The sequence below is a fragment of the Myotis daubentonii genome, chromosome 3 (assembly GCF_963259705.1).
Source record: "Myotis daubentonii chromosome 3, mMyoDau2.1, whole genome shotgun sequence".
Classification (NCBI taxonomy): domain Eukaryota; kingdom Metazoa; phylum Chordata; class Mammalia; order Chiroptera; family Vespertilionidae; genus Myotis; species Myotis daubentonii.
The window spans coordinates 205743983-205766508 of record NC_081842.1 but is presented as its reverse complement, the minus strand read 5'-3'; the positions used below and the strand labels follow the sequence as shown (position 1 = coordinate 205766508).

Sequence of the window (22526 nt, the reverse complement as noted above, 5' to 3'; positions counted from 1 at the left end):
CTACGAACAATCACCCTTAAGCTACATAATCTTTACTCCCTGGAATGGAGATAAGAAACACCCTAACCTTTGGAATAGAAATTGACAGGATTAAAATCAAGTGGTATAAGTCAGATGTAACAAGACAATAAAACACAGAACCTGGCTGGAGATCCTGGCTAGACCCTGACAAGAGGAACCTCGCTATGCTGATCAACTGAATGCTGTCTCCGTGTCATTCCTTCTTTGCCGACTCCTTCTACACTTTTGGGAACCCCTAGACCTGTTAGGGTTGGACCCCAACACCTGGTCTCTCTACTTCTGCCCTGACAATCCATTCTCAGCACAGCAGCCTGAGGGGTCTTGATAAGGTTGAACATGTAATTTACAAGCTTAATACCCTCCAGTGGCTCCTGTTTCACTCTCCTCCAACTCTCCTCTCACTTTTTGGCTTCAGCCCCAGTGGTCACCTCACAGCTCCTTGCGTTTGCAATGACCCCAACATCTGCGTGGCTAATTCCCTCATCTGCTTAAGATTTTTGCGCAAAGGTCATGTCTTCAATGAGGGCTCTTCTGACCACCCATGACCGTTTTTCCCCAACCCCCCTCACCCTGCTGTTTTCCATAGCACATGCCATCTTCTAAACTGTTGTATAACTTACTTATTAATGCATCTCTGTCTCCCCTCTTAGAAAACAGGCCTCGAGGCTGTAGTAATCTTTGTTTCTTTTGTTCACTGCTGTATCCTTGGCACCTAGAATAGTTCCTGGCACATAGTAGGCCCTCATAAATATTTGATAAATGAATGACTTGATGATATATGCTACTCTGGGGGAGATATCCTAACCACTTCAGCCCCAAACCAGAGTTTCCACCCCAGGTATAGGCTCTCAAGGCCTCTGTCCTCACTGGGTTCAGCTTCACCTCGAGAACGTTCCCCAGTGATGGGGCAACAGTGACTGGTCAGCCACCATGAAGGAGCCACACCTCTCATTCAGGGGTCCCTTAATCTTTAAAACAATATTTATTTATTAAAAAATTTTCAATTATAGCTTACATTTAAAACAACAACAACACTGTTCTCTTTATTACAAGCAGTCTTATAATCATCATTAGTACATGCTTTTTTTTTTTAAATCCTCACCCAAGGATATTTTTCCACTGATTTTTATGGAGAATGGAAGAGAGAGGGAAAGACAAAGAGAAACATCGATGTGAGAGAGACACATTGACTGGTTGCCTCCTGCAGGAGCCCTGAACAGGGCCCGGACCAGGGAGGAGCCTGCAACCAAGGTATGTGCCCTTGACAGGAATCAAATCTGGGACCCTTTGGTCTGCAGGCCGACGCAAACTGGCTAGGGCCAACTATAGCTTACCTTCAACGCTATTTTGTATTAGTTTCAGGTGAACAGCATATGGTTCCAGTGGTTCTCAACCTTCTGGCCCTTTAAATACAGTTCCTCATGTTGTGACCCAACCATAAAATTATTTTCATGGCTACTTCATAACTGTAATGTTGCTACTGTTATGAATCGTAATGTAAATATCTGATATGGAGGATGGTCTTAGGCGACCCCTCTGAAAGGGTCGTTTGACCGCTAAAGGGGTCGCGACCCACAGGTTGATAACCACTGGTTAGACAATCATATACTTTACAAAGTGTTCCCCCTGTTATTTCCAGTAGCTCAACTGGCACCACACACCGTTATTACAATATTACTGACTATATGTCCTATGCTGTACTTTACATTCCCAGGACTACTTAGTAACTACCAGTCTGTACTTCTCAAACCCTTCATCTTTTCATCCAGTTCCCCAACCTCCCTCTCCCCCTCCCTTAGTCTTACTGTGTGGATCCTGGATTCCAGAGGCATCATAACATACAAGGTTTCCTCCTTCCCCAGCCTCAGGCTTCCGACATTAAAGCAGAGAGAGGGACACAAGCATAGGATCTCTGGGTGGAGAAGTCCCTGGCTTCCCTTACCTTTCCATCGACGGCCTTTTTGGAGAGGAGGTGGCCGAAGAAGACTTGGAATCCACAGAGTCTCTCCTGAAAGAACAGACATCAGAGATGAGACTCTCTCCCAGGCCAGCATCAGTGCTGATCTAGAGAGATCAGAGCTGGGCAGGACGCATCCCGGAGCCATGCCTGCCGGGCTGAGGATGGCAGAGCCCGGCTAGACCACCGCTACCCAGGAGAGGAAGCTCCAGGTGACGGGGCTGCTCACCCTCACCTACCCTCCATCAGTGAGGCCAGATATGTTACATGTGTTATGTCATCTGTTACTAATTATGAATAACTAATTCTCAGCAGGCCCTGCTCTTCCTTGCTGTCAGGCAGGCCTTGGCCAGCTGGAATCCATGGAGACTGGAATTCCTGGGATTGCTTATTCTCAGGAAGAGAGAGAGGTCATCTCCAGCCTCCCCTGCAGGCACCTTAGAGGGAGGAGAGGAGAGGAAGCACGAGGGCCTTGGAGATTGAAGAGCTGCGTTAGAATGACAAGGGAGAGAGCAGGACACGAAGTTAAATGAATGCTGTGCCTAAAGTCTTGCCAGAAAATGCCTCGGGGGTTGGGGGGGGGGGAGACTGAAAGTCAATACATCCAAATGCTAACTATGGTTATATTACGATGATGGGATTAGAGGTGAAATTTCCCCCAACTTTCCAAAAATGCATGTAGCTACATTCTTTTTGATATAGAATGCATTTTCCCCTTATATTGGTTTTGTAAAATTAACCTGTTTGCAAATTGCAACACCCACTCCCTCTCTCACTTACCTCACTCTCTTTTTAATTCCAGCAAAAGTGTCACCTCCTAACAGACTCTAATTTTCTTACTTATTATATGGAGTGTGTCGTCCCCCCCCCCCCCCCATCTAACTTCCACAAGAGCAGAGTTTGGTGGGTTTTGTTCACTGTGGTGGACACTGTCCTTGCTGAGCCCATATCCCCTCGGGCACTCATCCTCCCAGTGTCCTGGGACACAAGGGCTTTCTCCTGCAAGCTCCCCTGGGTGCAGCCTACCCAGGGGAGTTCTCCGCTCCAGTGAGAACCAGTAGGCTGCGAGTGCTGGGTGGATACACACCCCACCTGCCTCAACCCGAGGCATGTTCTCCACTGTCACACAGAGCGGCCAAACAGGATTTAAGTCCTGGTCACCCGAGGCAGTCACCGGCTTACTAACACATTCCGTGCTGGCTTCCTTCCATTCCCTGTCTCACCTCCTCACTCTATCTGCATTTCCTGAAATAATTTCCCAAGTAAACCCTCTGCACCGAATCCAAGTCTTAGGGTCTGCTTCTGGGGAACGCAGTCCAACCTGTTCACTGACTCACCCAAGCACATACACTAGTGCCTGGCACAGAGTAGGCGCTCTACAAATATTTGTGGCCGAAAGTTGTGAAGTCAAATAGTACAGAAATAAATATAAAAACTAAAAAAAGTGGAAAAACAAACCTCCCCAGAGGTAACAGCTATAAAGTTTAATGTCTTTCCTTCCAGGTCTTTTTCTACATGCATACAAACATACATAACATGTGTCATTCTAAAAGGGAGTCGAGCCCTAACCGGTTTGGCTCAGTGGATAGAGCTTCGGCCTGCGGACTTAAGGGTCCCAGGTTCGATTCCAGTCAAGGGCATGTACCTTGGTTTTGGGCACATCCCCAGTAGGGTGTGCAGGAGGCAGCTGATTGATGTTTCTCTCTCATCGATGTTTCTAACTCTCTATCCCTCTCCCTTCCTCTCTGTAAAAAATCAATAAAATATATTTTTTAAATAAATAAATAAAAGGGAGTCGAGCCTGGCCAGCATGGCTCAGGGTTTGAGCATCGACCTATGAACCAGGAGGTCACGGTTCAATTCCTGGTTAGGGCATATGCCTGGGTTGCGAGCTTGATCCCCAGTAGGGGCATGCAGGAGGCAGCTGGTCAATGATTCTTATAATTGATTAGAGGGCTGGTGCACGGATTTGTGCACCAGTGGGGTCCCGCAGCCTGGCCTGCGCCTCTCACAATCCGGGACCCCTCAGGGGATGTCCGATAGCAGGTTTCGGCCTGATCCCCACAGGCCCAATCCAGACAGGAGGGAACCTGATCCTCCTGTGTGTTGAGCATCTGTACCCTGGTGGTCAGTGTGCATTATAGCAACCGGTCAACCAGTCGTTTGGTCGCTTAGGCTTTTATATATATTATAGATGTTTCTTATCTCTCTCTCCCTTCCTCTCTGAAATCAATAAAAATATATTTAAATAAAAAAAAATAAAAAGGGCCGAAACCGGTTTGGCTCAGTGGATAGAGCGTCAGCCTGCGGACTGAAAGGTCCCGGGTTCGATTCCGGTCAAGGGCAGGTACCTGGGTTGCGGGCACATCCCCAGTGGGAGATGTGCTGGAGGCAGCTGATCGGTGTTTCTCTCTCATCGATGTTTCTAGCTCTCTATCTCTCTCCCTTCCTCTCTGTAAAAAAAATCAATAAAATATATTTTAAAAAAATTTAAAAAATAAATAAATAAAAATAAAAAGGGAGTTGATGACATGAGTTGCATTCCCAGCTCTAACCCCCAGGGCAGGTTGTTTTCTCCGAGCATCATGTTCCCTCATCTGTCAAATGGGAAGAAAAGAACCTATGTCTTGGGGCTGTCTGGGAGGAAGACATTAGATCATTCATGTCCCTACAGCAGTTCTCAGCACAAGTAAGTCCTTATGCTCCATAATCGCAGACATCTGATTTCTCGTTTTCCAAATTATACAATACTAGAGGCCCGGTGCATGAAAATTTGTGCACTCAGGGGGGTCCCTCAGCCCGGCCTGTGCCCTCTCACAGTCCGGGACCCCTCAGGGGATGTCCACTTGCTCCCCGGGGGATCAGGCCTAAGCTGGCAGTCAGACATCTCTCTGGCAGCCTGGGAGCCCTTAGAGGATGTCCATGGGCTTAAGATGGCAGTCAGACATCTCTCTGGCAGCCTGGGAGCCCTTAGAGCAGTGGTTCTCAACCTTCTGGCCCTTTAAATACAGTTCTTCATGTTGTGACCCAACCATAAAATTATTTTCGTTGCTACTTCATAACTGTAATGTTGCTACTATTATGAATTGTAATGTAAATATCTGATATGCAGGATGGTCTTAGGCGACCCCTGTGAAAGGGTCGTTCGACCACCAAAGGGGTCACGACCCACAGGTTAAGAACTGCTGCCTTAGGGGATGTCCACGGGCATAAGCTGGCAGTCAGACATCTCTCTGGCAGCCTGGGAGCCCTCGGGGGATGTCCGACTGAAGCTTAGTCCCACTCCCCAAGGAGGCAGGAGAGGCTCCTACCACCGCCGCTGCGTTAGCAGCCTTCAGCTCGGCCGGTGGCTGAGTGGAGCTCCCCCTGTGGGAGTGCACTGACCACCAGGGGGCAGCTCCTGCATTAAGCGTCTGCCCCCTGGTAGTCAGTGCTCATCACAGTGACCGGTTGTCTGCTGTTAGGGTCAATTTGCATATTACCCTTTTATTATATAGGATTCCCGCATGGATTTCCAGCTCCCATCTCATCCTGCAGGTGGTCTGTGATACAGTGGGCGAGGCAGCTTTGGGGGCAAGCCTTGATTATCCTGTGGGCCAGACCCATTGCTCTGGACCTTCACTCCAGCTTGAACACCGGAGCGGGGGGAGGGAGAAGCAAAGCAGCAAGGGAGAGAAGTGATACCTCTGTCACATGCCCCTCTACTCCCACACCTGGCTCTGGAGCTCCTGGGGGGAGGGGAGGAGGTCCTCCCTGAGAACCCTATCAGGATGGACAAGTGTAGACCAGAGCAGGAGCCAGAAATCTTGCAGGCGGAGAAAGCAGAGAAGACATGAGCCTCGATCCTGGAGCCTCACCATTTGTTTGGCCTGTCCTCATTGCTTTTTTTTTTTTTTAAACAAGTCAGAAATATTCTGCAGTTATTGTAAATGATCATTAGGATAACTATTCGGGAACATGAAGAAAATGCCTAGAATACAATAGGAAGATAAATTAATAAGAGCATAATAGTTTGTACACTCCACCTACAGGAATGAAAAAGTGACAGGATTGGGAGAAAAGAGAAAAAAATAAAAACGGCTTTATTTGTCAGAGGTGGCACACTGTGGAGATATATATATATATATATATATATATATATATATATATATATATATATATTTATTTTTACTTCCCCCTCCCACCCTCCCCTGCCTTCCCTCTGAGGTTTGTTGGTCTGTTTTTGGACAAATATTTTTAATTCTTATTTTAAATTTCACTGATGTGGTTATAGTGTTTATATAATAAATAATGAATTATCGTTAAGGAGACTAAAAAGAAAGGACGCTTGATTCACCCAGCAAGGTAAGGAGACAACCACCCCCATCCCTGCTCAGCCACAGCTTCTTATGACAGCGCCACGCCTGTGAAAAGCGAACGTTAACAATTCCACCTCCCACGAAATGTGCAAGACGTTAAACGTAAGATGCTGGTTACAAAACAGTATGTAGAGTGTGCTTCCAATTTTATTAAGAAAATATAAATGTACATGCCTATGTTCTTAAAAGATGAGATATACAGTGGTTATTTCTATTATTCTGCTCTTGTGTTTGCTTTTCTAAAGTTTTTACACTAAACATGATTTACTATTTAAATAAATGTGGAAAGGTTATAAAATAGTATATAGAGTATAATTCCATTTTATTAATTTAAGGATGGTGATGATACATAGGTAAAAGTCTAGAAGGATATATATGTGAGATATATATATATATATATATATATATATGTTTACATACATGATTATATATACATACTAGAGGCCCAGTGCATAAAATTAGTGCACTCGGGTGGGTGGGGGGTCCCTCAGCCAGGATTGCAAGAGGTCACAGGCCAGGCCAAGGGACCTCACTAGTGCACAATCAGGGCTGGGGAGGGACATGGGAGGTTGGCCAGCCTGGGAAGGACCGCGGGAGGGCTCCAGGGCGTGTCCAGCCCGTCTTGCTCAGTTCAGATCAGCCAGACCCCAGCAGCAAGCTAACCTACTGGTCAGAGCATCTGCCCCCTGGTGGTCAGTGAACGACGTAGTGACTGGTCGACTGGTATACTGTCTGCCCCCTGGTGGTCAGTGCACATCACAGTGAGCAGTTGAGCAGCCTTAGCATACATATCATTAGCATATTACACTTTGATTGGTTGAATGGCCAACCAGACTACCAGGCACTTAGCATATTAGGCTTTTATGATACAGGACATGTGTACTTGTCTCTAAAAAATGAATGATTTTTAATTTTCCTATTTATATATTTTAAACTTTCTACAATGAGCAAGTGATTGCCTGCATAAAATAAATGTGCCCTGGCTGGCCCATGTGGCTCAGTTGATTAGACATCATTCTGTGTGCCAAAAGGTTGCCAGTTTGATTCCTAGTCAGGGCACACGCTTGGTTTGCAAACTTGACCACCAGTGAGGGGCGTGCAGGAGGCAGCCAACTGATGTTTTGTTCTCACATCAATGTTTCTCTCTCTCTCTCTCTCTCTCTCTCTCTCTCTCTCTCTCGCTCTCTCTCTCTGTCTCTTCTCCCCTTCTCCCTCCCTACCACTCAGTCTGAAAATTAGTGGAAAAAATATCTATCCTCAGGTGTATATGTATATATACAAGGCCATTGTGGGGGAAAAAAGCCAACAATACAAATTGACAATTTTTCTTGTATAATATAGAATATGAAGCTCTTAATTATAATCATGTATATATATTTTTAAAAGTCTCATTATTTTTTCTTATTTCAAAATTAATACATTATTTATTGGAAAAAATTAGACAGAAATCTGCAAAAATAAGAAAACAAAACCCTCTCAATCCTTATCTATTAGAAATAATCACCGTTACCACCCTGGCACATACCCTTCTCATCTCTTCTCCTGTGAATGTGCATAAAGTTCACTTACTTAATTTTTTTTATTAAATATATTTTATTGATTTTTTTTACAGAGAGGAAGGGAGAGGGATAGAGAGTTAGAAACATCGATGAGAGAGAAACATCCATCAGCTGCCTCCTGCACACTCCCTACTGGGGATGTGCCCGCAACCAAGGTACATGCCCTTGACCGGAATTGAACCTGGGACCCTTCAGTCCGCAGGCCGACGCTCTATCCACTGAGGCAAACCGGTTCGGCTGATTAATTTCTTAATATGATTCCCTTATAGTGGATATATTGGGAGGAAAGGTATGTACGTTAAAGATGTTGAGAAATCATGGATAGCATTATCCGGATTATGTAGTATTATCTAGGTCAGTGGTCAGCAAACTCATTAGTCAACACAGCCAAATATTAACAGTACAACGATTAAAATTTCTTTTGAAGCCAAATGTTTTAAACTTAAACTATATAGGTAAGTTCATTGTTATTAACCTACCTATATAGTTTAAGTACTGTTGATATTGGGCGCCTCCCCCTTCACTGCGTATCCCGCGGCCCACCTGCGCCACAGCTCCCGTAGCCCGACCGACCGACACCCCCCACTTCTTCTAATGCCACTTCTTCAAAATAGACACGCCCAGGCCGAAAACCAACTTCTGCGCATGGGCCACGAAGTTTCAATCGCACTGTACCCGCACGTGGTATTTTGTGGAAGAGCCACACTCAAGGGGCCAAAGAGCCGCATGTGGCTCGTGAGCCACGGTTTGCTGACCACTGATCTAGTGCCATCAGATACTACTCAGTATTAGCTAGTACCACCCCTTATCTATTATGAACAACAGAGGACCACCCCTCAAAGGAATTAATCTGTGTTGTCACATATGAAAAAGGTAGGTCTTATTTATACATTCACGAAGGCTTTTATCTACTGTGTGGGATAAGGCTTTTGGGCCCAACCTGAAAATCATGCAATTTTGGGGACTGTTCTATTCCTCTGGGGTTCTGACAGACGAGGATTGGAACACTTTGTCACATAATGGTTGTGTGATCTTCAGAAAGTCCTGCTTTCCAACCTTCAGCCTCCTCATCACTAAATAGGAATTTTTAATAGAGAGAAAACAAAATGCTTCTTTTCTATGAGCAAGTAAGTTCCTAGTCTATTTACCTGCAACCCTGACGAAGGTGGAACATCAGCTGCATTACTAGGCGACATTCCTTCCAGTACAAATGAGCCCTGATTAGTAAGTGACGTCTACACAGGAAGGGCTAGGAATGAACTATAAGTAAGTAGTGGAAAAGCACAGCTTTTTGCTGGTCCCAAGTGGGTGAATCTTGTAACTGGTCAGTGCCCTTGCTGGAATTCTATGCTTTTGTCTATAGGACTGATACCGATTTAGGGCATAGGACATTGAAGTCAGGGAGTTCCCACCCGCTGTGGTCTCATGTCCCTGCACTTGGGCGTTACCTGGGTGGGTAGCTGGATGCGGTGTTGTCCCCTATGAGAACTCTTGCTGATGAGAAAAGGCCTGCGTGTGTCAACAACACTGCGTTCCCTGCCCCTGCATCCTTCTAGGTGAGGCCAGTGCCAGGGACAGCCTATCTGGGTCTTGTGAGGGGAGCCTGGGGGAGATAATAATAACAGCCATCTCTCGGGTGGTGAGGATTAAGTGAAGTTATATATAAACAGGACTGCTGGCAGAGGACGCGACAAGTGTCAGCCCCCTTCTCTCTGTCCCAGAAGAAAATACCTGTCTTTGGGCTCTTCTCCTTGCTTTGTCCTTGGTGGAGAAAGGCCTGCCTCTGACTTCCAATTGGAACAGTCGAGTTCTTTTTCTTTCTTCTTGGCTTTTTCTCTTTCCTCTCCTTTTCCCCCTTTGGGGGACTCAGGGGAGTCTGAAAACAACAACAGCAACATAGCTTTGGGGAGGAAGGCGCAAAGGGCAGGGACAGGAACAACTGCACATTCCCCCAACGCGCGCCCCCCCCCCCCCATAGCTTGCTGCCCTGCCCCCTCCTGCAGCTCTCCACCGCCCACTTGTAGCCCGCTGCCCCACCCTCCTGCTGATCCGAGATCCAGTCATTATTCGGTCCTTCATTATGTAACGACCATTATATAGGATGTACCTACAATATGCACATATGTGTGCAAATCCACGCTCTCACCATGGGGACAGAAAGACATCTGCACACACACCTATGCACATGTTTATACAAATATCTCTCTATAGACATGTTCAAACACACAGGCAAATGAAATACACATGTGTACATGAAAATTTACAGATCTATAAATCTTGCACTTGAGTAGACAAACACGGGCCCTCCCCACTAGAGACCATCTGTCATTTATTAAGTCATTCAACAAACACACACTGAGTGCCTGCTATGAGCCAAGCATAGTCCTGTCACAGGGGCTGGGAGAAAACTGTCCCCTCTCACCCAGCAGCCGCTTCCATTTTTTGATGAGGACTTTGGCCAAGGACACCACCTCTTTGTCTGAGCAGTACTTCCGGACCCCATTAACGGCGACTCCAATCCTGGTTGTCTGAAAAGCAACAGGGTTAGGGACTGGTCTGGGAATGGACACACAGGATTGGCTGCCCTACCTGAAAAGACCTGCCCCAGTTCAACCACCCCTTCCCTCAGCCTGACCTGTGCCTGAGATAACCCTGACCCTATAACTGAGGCCCTGACCTGCCATCCTTGGTGAGGGCCAGTGCCCCCGGCTCAGCCCCTGCACTGATGGATAGCTTTGGTGAAAAGCTGAGGTGGTGGTGGTGGTGGTGGTGGGTCTGGCTGATGAGGACCCCTCCCCATTCCCGGTCCCCAGGTGTGGTGGAGGCATATCTTTGAGCTCAAGTTTCACCTTAAGATATAGCCCTGGCTACTACAGCTTGGGTCTGTGCTGATTCTTTTTCAGGGCCAAGAGCATCGGATAAATGTTTGGGGGCTATATGGGCCACAGGGAGGATCAAAAAATGGGGGGTCTCTTCACTGGATCATTGGCCTCTTGTATGCCACAAGCCCAGGGCCTTGGGAATTGGGGTATTCAAGGAAAACACCTCAGTCTTTCTCCCAGACGCAGAGGGCCCCTGTGCTTGGAAGGTCTCCTGTGCCCATCTAAACGCCCAGTCCCCACCCTCAGAGCACCTCACGATCCCCCAGCCCCCTCCTCAGAAATTGCCCCCAGACCCCACCCTTAGAGGTCTTCCCCCCAGATGGATATCCCCCCCCCCCCGCCCGCCCAGCACTGTTCCCAAAGCTTTCCACCCCCACCCCACCTGGAGTAGCTGGATGGACATCTGACAGCTGTTCAGCTTCTTCAGAAGGTCGAGGGCCCCTTCCTGTGGGAGGCCACAAGGTGAGGGCTGAGGCTGTGGGTTCTGCCCCAGGCCCCTCTCTGACCCTCTGGTCTCGGTAGGAAAGAGGAGGGGAGGTGGTGGGGAGGCGACTGTTCCAGCTACAGGACACGGGCAGACAGGCAGTCGGCGGACAGGCAAGGGACAGAAAGAAGGAGAGAGAAGGAAAAGATTCTGCCCCAGTTCAGCTCTCCACGTCACCCTTACCACCCAGGCTGGGTTCAAGCCCCTCTGAGCCAGGCTTCAGCCCTAACCACTTTCCCTGACCCTAAGCCATTGGTTCTCCTGTTCTTTCTACTGGGTATGCTCTCCCTTCCCCATCTCTTCCTCTAAAATTAATTACTTTGCAGCTTATTATTATTATTGCTTTAGTATCCTCCTTTCCTCACTTTCCTACTGTGAGCTTCTGCAGAGAGAGGTGTGTGTGTGTCTATCCATTATACCTCGATACAGCTTTATCAAGGTATAATGGATATACAATAAACTGGACATATCACAGGCTACAACTTGATGAGTTTTGACACATGTATACACCCATGAAACAATCACCACAATCAAGATAAGAACACAGCCACCATTCCCCAAAGTTTCCTAGTTCCCCTTTGTAATCCATCCCTCCTTGCACTCGCAACCCCATATCCAGGCCACCACTATTCTGCTTTCTGTCATGATAGATGGGCTTGTATTTTTTAAAAAGGAATAGATTTTAGCTCAGCTGGCCTGGCTCAGTGGTTGAGCATTGACCTATGAACCCGGAGGTCACGGTTTGATTCCCGGTCAGGGCACCTGCCTGGGTTGTATGCTTGATCCCCTACTGTGGGTCGTGCAGGAGGCAGCCAATCAATGATCCTCTCTTATCATTGGTGTTTCTATCTCTCTCTCCCTCTCCCTTCCTCCCTGAAATCAATTTTTTAAAAAAGGGATAGTTTATTGATTTTTAGAGAGAGAGCGAGCAAAACATCGATTGGCTGCCTCCCACACGCCCCCTACTGGGGATGGAGGCCACAACCAGGGGATGAGCCCTGGACCAGGAATCCAACCAGCAACTTCCTGGTGCACCAGATGACATCCAACAACCTGTGCCGCATGAGCAAGGGCTGGGCTTGCATTTGTAAGTGCTGTATATCAGGAGTACTGTAATAGACTCCTTTTCGCCTGGCTTCTTTCACTCAGCGTAATTATCTTGAGATGTATCCATGTTGCTGTGCATATCAACCACTCCTTTTCACTGCTGGGTTGCTTCCATTGTGTGCATACACCACAATTTGCTTATGCATTCACCTGTTGATGACTTTTGGTAGTTTCCAGTTTGGGGCTACTACAAACAAGTCTGCTAGGAACATCCAGGTACAAGTCTTTGTATGGGCATACACTTTTATTCCTCTGGGGTAAAGAGGATGTTTTAGACCTCAGGGTTCCGCACACAGCCATGACTCCCTGCGTGAATGAATCTAGCAGAAAGCAGAAGGTGGGAGGGGAGACTGGGAGGAGAAGAAAGGAGACTCAGATTTGGAAATCTGCTGGCGGCCAGGCCCTGAACCACCCACCCCTGGCCCACTTCAGCTTTCTCCTTCCTCCCAGCCACTTCCTAGAAGCCAGCCTCGGCCTCCTGCCCTGAGCTTGGTTCCCTGGGGAGCACCAGCTGACTGGGTCCTGTCTGCCTCTGCCAGGCTTCCTGGACCACGTGCCAAGGGTGGCCAGTCCTCAGCCTCCCTGAGAGCTTGGGTTCACAGTCTGTATTTGCCGGGGTCCCAGCGGGTCCAGGGGTTCCCCAAACGTGTGGACGGAGTCGGCGAAGAAGGAATGACACGGAGGCAGCCTTCGGGTGATCATCATAGCCAGGTTCCTCTAGCCAGGTTCAGTAGCCAGGTTCTAGTCAGGCTCTCTTGCCAACCTCTGCAGTCAGGTTCAGTCCAGGATCCCTTGCCATGTTCTCCCGCTAGGCTCTGTCTCTAGGCTCCGAGTAGGTTCTGTCTTCTTGATTCTGTTCTAAGTTCTGAGTGTTTCTGTCTTGTTACAACTGTATTTATACCAGTTGATTCAATCCTATCAATCTCTATTACAAAGGTTAGGGCGTTTCTTATCTCCATTCCAGGGAGAAAAGATTATGTAGTTTAAGCATGATTGTTCATAGTTAAAGGGATTAATTACCCGCCTGGCACTTAGTTGAGGGGTTTTATTCCCTCCCTAACTTCAGGGGAAAATCCCTGCCTGGGGATTCAACCTTTCTCAGAGAGGTGGCTTTGGTTAAAACACAGCGCCAAGAAGGTGAGCAAACATATTAAGAACCGTATGCCATATATGCCAGGTCCCTTGAAACAGCAAGGATGGACCGGCTCCCGGCATGTATTCAGAGGTGGGGCCTGTGGGTTTGCCTGTGCATCTAAACGTGGGGGCATGTAACTCTGTGTGCGACATTAATTAAAGGCTTACTACGTGTGGACACCGTTCTGGGTGTTTTACGTGAATTATCTTGTTTAACTCTTACAATGACCCTGAGGTAGGTACTATTACTATCTTCGTTTTTATAGCTGATCCCACTTTTTTAAAAAAGGAATCCAAGAAACAGAGAGGTTAAATAATTTGTCCAAAGTTACAAGGAATAGAGCTGGGATTCAAACTCAGGCATTTGAGGCTCGAATCACTATACATCTGCGTAGGTATGGACATAGATCTGTCCAGACTTGTATCATCATGGAATATCAACATGGGCAAGTGCAGTGGTATGCTGGTCAATATTTAACAACCGGGTCTTAAGGGGGGAAAAAAACCTGATTAGTATTGTTTGCCTATTTCTGTGTAAACACTCCTCCCATGGCCAATCTCAAGTTACCAACACGCTGTCACTGAACTGAAGGAGCTATTGGTGAGTAACAGCATTATAGAGTATTTCCACCATAGTGATGTAATAGAAGTAAATAACCTCTAGACCAGTGATGGCGAACCTTTTGAGCTCAGCGTGTCAGCATTTTGAAAAACCCTAACTTAACTTTGGTGCTGTGTCACATATAGAAATTTTTTTGATATTTGCAACCATAGTAAAACAAAGACTTATATTTTTGATATTTTTTTATTTTTGATATTTATATTATACATTTAAATGCCATTTAACAAAGAAAAATCAAACAAAAAAAATGAGTTCGTGTGTCACCTCTGACACGCGTGTCATAGGTTCGCCATCACTGCTCTAGATCATAGATGATGGTAAAATGTAGTAAAATAATTAGGAAATGATGATTTTGGAGTATTTATTACCTTTGTTTTAAATATAATTTATTTAAAAATTATTTATTTATTTGTAAGCTTACAATTTAATTTTTTAAAAATATATATTTTTATTGATTTTAGAGAGGGAGGGAGAGGGAGAGAGAGAAACATCAATGATGAAAGAGAATCATTGATTGGCTGTCTCCTGCATGCCCCCTACTGGGGATCGAGCCCACAACCTGGGCATGTGCCCTTGACCGGAATTGAACCCGAAATCCTTCAGTCCGCACGCCAATGCTCTATCCACTGAGCCAAATTGGCTAGGGCACAATTAAATTTTTTTAAGTGATGGCTCTATTTAACAATAGGCTTGCAAAATTCCTGAAACTTCAACCACCAATGTTAAGCCAGTTCCATCTCACCACTGGACACTTGTCTCTGTATGTCGCATTGCATTGCCAGGTGTGTCTCTCTGCACCCGTGTGTGGGGCGTGTAATAGCTTCTGTCCAGGTGTGGCGCTGTGGGCATGCAGCTTGAAGTGCAACATGTCTGTCTGTATCTGTGAAATGATGCCTGGGTTCTAACGTCTGAATGTGTAAGCGCAGGTGTTGAGTTTGTAGTTTTGCATGTCTGAGTATTGCTTATTATCTGCATGCACACGTGTGCCCGTGTAACTGTCTCTGTGTATCTTTCTGTAAATATAACGGCCAGTGTAGCGATCACGTCAGGGTCAGTAACCATGTCTCATACGCAATTATGTTCATAGTCGCTTGTTCAGTTGTGGTTGTGTGGTCGTAGCTATATTGTTGTGTGTAATTGTGTAGCTGTGACTTGGCGCTTGTATGTTGAGGCTGTTTCAATGGGTGCACGCTGACGCCGTCTGACAAAAGCCCTAACTTGCTGGGCCTTCAGTAATTGGCAGTGCCCCCTGGGCCTGAGTGGCAACGTGGAGGATCCGTCTTATTTCAGGAAGCATGTCCTCCTCTCCCGAACCACCCCTGGCGGCCCATTTTCACTCCTAGAGCAGCCCCACCCTTCTTGATCACATGCCCAGAGCTCTGTGCCCACTCAGAGCTGGGAGAACCAGGCACAGACGTGGCTGCAGACTGGCTCTGAGCTCCGGGGAACCTGTGGCCAGACTTGCATCTTTCCTGGGCAGAGCTCTGAATACTTCCACAGGAGCACATTCCCAGGAACACCATTTCTCTTCCCATTGCACAGAAGAGGAAAGCCAGGCCCAGAGAGGGGAGGTGGTGGGCCTGTGGCCATAGCAGAGCGAGGGGAAGCCAGAGCCAGTCCCCTCCTTCTCAGCCGGAGCTCTACTCACAACCAAGCTGCTTCTCTCCGGGCTCCTACGCTACCCCCCGCCCCCCGCCCCCCGCCCTGTCCCCCACCCTCCACCCGTCTCCCGCAGAGGCCCAGAGTCTCCTGGCTCAAGCCAGGGTCAACAAGGAGCGGGGCTGGGGTAACCTACTTTCTGTGGAGTTTAGCTCAGAAGACGGGGTTTGGGCTCTGCTGCCCCAGTTGGAAAAGTGCGCCCCCCCCCCCCCCCACACACACACACTTGTGGCTCAGTTTGTGTCTCTGTCTTTGCAAGATCCGGAATGGGGGTGGGCGGAGGCCGGGATGTCAGCGTGAGAGCCGCCCGCACTCGGCACGGCACTCGGTAGGTTTCTGTTTCCTGGGGCGGTGCAGAAGTTGGTCTCATTTTCTAACTCCTGGCTGGCACCGTCCCAAGTCCTACTAAGGGTTTCAGACCTCTTCACCCGCGCGCCACAGCCAATCTCAGCTCTTCTCACAGACGAAGCCACGGAGGCATTAACATCAACTCCTGACCACTCATGTCTCCTCTAGGGCTTCCTGACCCTCCACGTTCCAGCGACGCCTCTCCTTTCTCTGCCTTAAACCCTCTTTGACGGTCCACCCCTTCCCCCGAGTTCCTAGGGTCACAGAGGCCTCGGAAACGCAAGTCCTGCTCCAGCACACGGCTACGATGGTGGGGAGAGGAAGGCCCTGGGATAGGGGAGATGGGGGGCCAGGGCGAGGGGCGAGGGGCGGGGAGCATGCCCGCAGGGCCACCCGCCCCCCTTTTCCTTCCCTGGGTGTGCCCAGATCCTCCCTGCACGAAGGCCAAGTTTGCTCTGGCCGGGCAACCCCGCGGCGCCAGCCTGAGGCAAAGATCACGCGAAGGATCAAACATTAACTGCACGTCGGCCGGCTGGCGCCCCGTGCGCCCCGGACCCGCAGGTAGGACCGCCCGCCCCGCCGGACTCCGCTCAAGCTCGGGGCGCGCACCGCCCAGCCTCCAGCGGCCCCCTCCCCCGCCCGGGCCGAGGGCTGCGGCTGCCCCGCACCTGTTCGCCCGCGGGCGCAGGCCCCTCCCCGCGGCCAAGGGAAGGGAAGACTGCAAACAGAACCGCTCCTGGCGCCCCAAACTGAGGTCGCGGGACCCGTGGCCCTTCACTCCTCCCTCCAGAACCGCTCCGGTGCGGGGCAGACGCGGCTCCGCACCCTCACGAGCTCAAGTTTCCTGGACGCTTCTGGGGGCCCCCAGGATGGGGTTCCACCCGCCCCGCCGTCGCCTCCACTGCCCTGGCCGTGCACACGTTGTCCGTCCCGGGCCTCGGAAGGTCCTTTTCCATGTCCCAGTCTCTTCCCTCGCCTTCCCGGACCTGCACAAGCTACCCCGGGGCCCTGGACCCCACGCGTCCAGGGGTCCATGCACAAGCCTCGTCTTCGGGGCCGAACTTTGCCCACCCCGGGCCATGCACACGCCCACTCGGAGGTGCCCCGCGGTCCCAACGGGGCGCTGAGCCCTGCCCCGCTGCGCCTCCCTCGGGCCCGTGTCCCCGACGCCCCGCCAGCTCGCGTCCCCCGGACCCCCCGGCTCCCCCGGGCCGCGCCTCCGGGGTGGGACGCCGTGGCCCAAACTCTGCAGCCTCACCGTGTGCTTCCTGGCTACCATCTTCTCCAGCTTTTTGGCGATTCTCAGCAGCTCCTCTTCCCGGCCCATGTCGGCCCACGACGCCCGGCGGACGAGGGGCGCAGGGGCAGCAGCCGGGCCTCGGGGGCGGGAGGCGCGGAGGAGGAGGAGGAGGAGGAGGAGGAGGAGGGCGTGCAGCCCGCGCGGGACGCAAACACACGCGGCACACACGTCTGGCGGGGGCGGGGTCCCCCTCTCCGCCCGCCGGCCTGCGAGGGGGGGAGGGGTGGCGTGCACTAAATATAGATTTCAAGGACTTGTCAGGGCAAAGATTGCCGGGGCGGCCAGTCGGGCCTCCCAAGCGGGACGAGGCTGCGAGAGAGGACTCCCCCACCCCCGACCCCTCCCTGCCTGGGGTGGGGGTGCTGATGGGAGGTTTGGGGAGGAGAGCTCTCTGGCGAGTCGGGAGGCCGTCGTCCGGAATCACAAAGGGCTGTCGCGGGGAGAAGGGCGCCCGTGTGCCCGGGAGCTCCGGCCGGAGTTCAGGGCCCCCGGGTATCTGCACCGTTACTGTTCAGAGCGCGCGAACCCAGCTCCGTGCCTGTGCCCAAGGGGAGGCGACCTGGTGCGCTCAGGCCACATTTCAGGGCATGACCGTTAAAGCCAGCTCCGCCCGGCCCTGCGGCGCTCGCTCACATCCTGAGCGCACGGGAATCCAGGCCCCGTTTCCGACTGTTTTGTAAGGGTGAGAGTTTGCATTTCTAACAAGGTCCTGGAGGGATGTGTCCGGTGCTGCCGGTCCCAGGACTGCGCTGAGGAGGGAGGACCTGGGAGATTCTTTAGTGATCCAGGAGCACGGGCGCCCTCGATTCAGGGTCAGGGCACTGCCTCTCCCAAGGGATGGAGTCTGGAAGGCTCATCTTGGTGCAGAGGAGGACACAAAACAGAATTGTGCCGCCACAGTGTGCACACATCCGTGTCTCTGAGGAAGGGGCTTTCCAAGGGTCCCTGGCAGACCCATGCCTCTTCCTAAACAAGTGAGTTTAATGGACAGAAAATTATCTTGGGGGGTCGTGTTTAGGGACCTGGAGGGGAGGCATGAAAAGTGGTCCACCGTGTGTACAGAGTGGGGAGTTGTGGTTTGGGATGTTCAGTGAAATCCCCACACTCTCCTGATAGAACCTTAGAAAACCCCACCCCAGCCCCAGCACAGAGACAGTGTGGTGTGGACTCCTATGGCTTCTAACTGGTGCTGTGTGTCCTGGGATAGAGGTAGGAAGGGGTGAGGTTTTTCATTCATTCAGCAAATGTATGGAGCATTCAAGCAATGACCAAGACAGACCCAGTCCCAGCAGGCTGGAGATCGGGTCTGTGGGCAAGAGACCTTCAATAAATAAGGACAGAGCCAGTTCTGTATTACCACAACTGGGGTGAGGGGCAGCAAGCAGGGGAGGATACCTCAAGGACACATTGGAGGGGGGGGGGTGTCATCTCCTCTGAAGAAACAAAATTTAAATTTTGGGCAGAAGTGCAGAGTGGGAGTTGGAGGCAGGACGAAGAGAGTGTTCACATAAGAGAAGAAAGATTCATTCAGTTTATCGAGCACCTACTATGTGCCAGGCGGTTCTAGCCCTGGGCATTCAGAGAGGAACGAAGCAATCCTCCTGGAGTTTCAAATGTGCAAAGCTTAGGGATGGGAGGGTACCTGGCATGTCAGGGTTGCAGGAACTGAAAAATTGGTGTGGCTACCACACAGAGGTGAGAGGAGTGTAGAGAGAAATGAGACAGAAAATCAGAGATGGTTGGGGCCTGACCACGTACAGCATTGTAGGCTACTTCTAGAAGGTTAGACTAATGGTTTGGGATTTGGGGAGGTCTCTTGGCCAACCCCCAAGCAAGCTCCTCTAGGTTGAAGGGACAGCTGTCTGTAGTTACTTAGGATTGCCTTTAAAAAGAGAAAGAACAGCCCTGACTGGTTTGGTTCAGTGGATAGAGCTTCGGCCTGCGGACTGAAGGGTCCCAGGTTCGATTCCCGGTCAAGGGCATGTACCTTGGTTGCAGGCACATCCCCAGTAGGGGGTGTGCAGGAGGCAGCCGATCGATGTTTCTCTCTCATCGATGTTTCTAACTCTCTATCCCTCTCCCTTCCTCTCTGTAAAAAATCAATAAAATATATTTTAAAAAAAGAGAGAGCTGTAACCGGTTTGGCTCAATGGATGGAGCGTCGGCCTACGGACTGAAGGGTCCCAGGTTCGATTCCGGTCAAGGGCACGTACCTTGGTTGCAGGCACATCCCCACTGGGGGGTGTGCAGGAGGCAGCTGATCGATGTTTCTCTCTCATCGATGTTTCTAACTCTCTATCCCTCTTCCTTCCTCTCTGTAAAAAATCAATAAAATATATTTAATAAAAAAAAAAGAGAGAAAGAACAAATGTGTTTTCGGGCCTCAGCTTGGAGAAGACTTAGGTGAAACTTGCCCTAATCAGAGTTCATCTGACACCAGTTGCCTCCACCACACACGGGTGCGGAAGTGATGCCACATCTTCCCTGGCCCCCAAGGTTGGCCTCCTGGGTCTGTCTCCAAACAAACAAGTTTCATTTTTCTCAGATTTCCACCAGTTCTCACTCTGAGTTGTATGGCAACAACAACAACAAAAAGTAAGCCCTGACTGGTTTGGCTCAGTGGATAGAGCGTCAGCCTGCAGACCGAGGAGTCCCAGGTTTGATTCTGGTCAAGGGCATGTACCTTGGTTGCGGGCACATCCCCAGTAGGGGGTGTGCAGGAGGCAGCTGATCGATGTTTCTCTCTCATAGATGTTTCTGACTCTCCCGCTCCCTTCCTCTCTGTAAAAAATCAATAAAGTATATATTTTTTTAAAAAGCCAAGACTCTTACATCATCAGGGCTCAGAAGACCCTTAGAAAATGAGTCCAACCCCTTCATTGTACTGATGGGAAGACTGAGTCCCAGGGAGGCCCAGGTTCAACTGTTTCAGACACTCTTGGTACCCAACATATTCTCTCTGCCTACCTGTCCTCCCTGGAGGTTGCCTGCAGGCAATTCCTGGACAAACTCTTGACATCTTCCCACTTCTCTCTGACTGAGGGCTTGGGGCAGACTGGAAGAGCTTGGGAATGAACACCTCCAGTAAGGACCTGCCCAACCAAAAAGAGACCAGAGTTTGTGGTAAAAACACTGATTTCTTCACTCAGTGGGACAACTTGAAGGCACGTTCTAATCTATATGGTCTCAAAGGTTCCCCAATAAGGTAACCTAGATACAGTGATAGCCCTTCCGTAACACACCCTTTTTGCTTCTTGACCTTTCTGTTTCACTTCCTGGGATCACCTCACAAGTAAATTACTTGCCCACAAATACCTGTCTCAGGGGAAACCAAATGGAGACAAGAACGGGGCAGAGCTAAACTGCAGGTGTCCTCACTCCTGGTCCAGTGGTCTTTCCTCCACACCAGGGTTTCTCAATCATGGCACTGTTAACACTTTGGACTGGGTAAGTCATTGCTGTGAGGGGATGACCTGTGTATTGTAGCATGTTTAGCAGCATCCCTGACCCCTAGCCACTAGGTGCCAGTAGCACCATCCCACGGGGAGCAATACAAAAATCTCTGCATCCCCAAATGTCTCTTGGGGCAAAATTGCCCCTGGTTGCAAACCACTGCTCTGCACCAGGCTGTCTCCCTTACGGGGCCCAGAGAAGGAATTTCAAGTCCTAAGATTCCTTCTCCTTCCCTATTGATCTTCAGATCACATAAACAAAACCACCAGGGGTTTACTAAAAAAAAATTTTTTTTTTATTACAGATAAGTGAAAGAACAACTCAGAGATGAAGTCAGAGATGAACAAAACCAGACACGGGGGCTCGGCAGATGGCTTTGTTCCTGTGGGTCACAGAGCAGCCAGGTCCCCAGGGCACACAGCCCAGCCTCCAGGCCAGGCTGCTGTGTTGGCCACTGGCACCCTCTGGCCTCCCGTTTGGCCTGGCTCATCAGCGACTCTAAAGCTGAGGTGTTAGAGACTGGTGATGGCTTCGGTGTTTGCTCACATGGGGCTGAAAGTCAGGATGGAATTTCTGGCACTGGGGAGCAGAACTGCCAAGTCTCTGCCCTCCCGTTTCATTTCTCTCTCTCTCCTTTCTCCTTTTGTGACCCTTTCCTTCCCTGAGACGGGAAGGCTCCTGAGTTGACCAAGAGAAAGAGGAGAGAAGTGAGGACTCACCATCTGGGGCCATCCCTTCCTTCCCTGCTAAGTCAAGGAGAGGGGGCAGTCTGCTTCTTGACTGGGGATGTAGTAGAGGTCCCCCAGAAGGCTGTGCTATCCCTCGAAGGGAGTGATAATCAGGCTACTTAACTGAAAGTACAGCATGGACATTGACCAACCAGAATGGATGGGCTGTAGGCAACTGCCAAGTCACACATGGTCAGTGGTCAGTCTGCCCCTCGAGCCAGAACATCTGCCCTGGCCCATTCCCAAGCTCAACCCTTGGGACCAGCTTCCCAGCAAGGACCACATCTGCAGGACCCTTGTCTTAGTCACGTGGCATCTGCAGTACCTAGTACAGGTCTGGACATAGAGCCAGAACTCAGTGAAGAAACACGAATGAATGGATGAGGAGATGGTCCCTAGTCTGGCAGAATCCCTGGTCTGGAGAATCATGAAGGCAGTCTGGTCCTACTCTTGTGGAGCCTCAGGCTGGCGGAAGAAACAGTCCTGGTATGATGAGGGAGTGAGGGTTCTGCAGCTGAAGCAGCTGGGAGCACTCAGACCTAGCCACAGGGCTCCCTCAACCTGGGGAGCAATGAGATAGAGGGGAAAGAACCACCACCAGCCCTAACATGGAAGGGCCAGCATCCTTGGCAGGGGCATGGGCCCATGGAGGGGTGAAGGCCAGCCACGGGGTCACAGGGACAGAGGCAGCACGACCCAAGGACGTGAACACCTCAGCTCCTTAGTCTTGTGGCCTCAAGTCCTAGCTCTGAACGTTGGGGTCCAGCATGAGGGTGGTTCAGGCATGCAAGGGCCAGCAAGGAGCTAGTCTTGCAAAAGCAGCACAGAACTTGCTGGGAGAACCCCAGTTCTTGAGCCTTCTCCTTCAGTGAAGCCAACCTGGGGAGAGAAGGATGAAAATTGACATTTTTAAA

The 22526-nt window shown here is 50.0% G+C and overlaps 2 protein-coding genes across 3 annotated transcripts in view; both read right to left on the bottom strand.

Moving 5' to 3' along the window:
* TCEA3 (transcription elongation factor A3) overlaps positions 1 to 17597 on the bottom strand; it is a 43421-nt gene extending 25824 nt beyond the window's left edge. The window contains exons 1-5 of one of the 2 annotated variants that reach the window (XM_059690858.1): positions 17390 to 17595; positions 11160 to 11222; positions 10318 to 10423; positions 9627 to 9771; positions 1964 to 2029 (exon numbers count right to left, since the gene is read on the bottom strand). In XM_059690858.1, the coding sequence (XP_059546841.1) occupies positions 1964 to 2029; positions 9627 to 9771; positions 10318 to 10423; positions 11160 to 11222; positions 17390 to 17458 (449 nt within the window). In that variant the 5' untranslated portion in view covers positions 17459 to 17595. Of the gene's footprint in view, positions 1 to 1963; positions 2030 to 9626; positions 9772 to 10317; positions 10424 to 11159; positions 11223 to 17389 lie in introns of both variants that reach the window. The other variant, XM_059690859.1, reaches the window with a different exon arrangement.
* Positions 17598 to 21156: 3559 nt separating this feature from the next.
* ASAP3 (ArfGAP with SH3 domain, ankyrin repeat and PH domain 3) overlaps positions 21157 to 22526 on the bottom strand; it is a 48619-nt gene continuing 47249 nt past the window's right edge. Inside the window, 1 exon segment of the mRNA XM_059690852.1 lies at positions 21157 to 22491. Coding sequence (XP_059546835.1) covers positions 22417 to 22491 — 75 coding nt within the window. The 3' untranslated portion in view covers positions 21157 to 22416.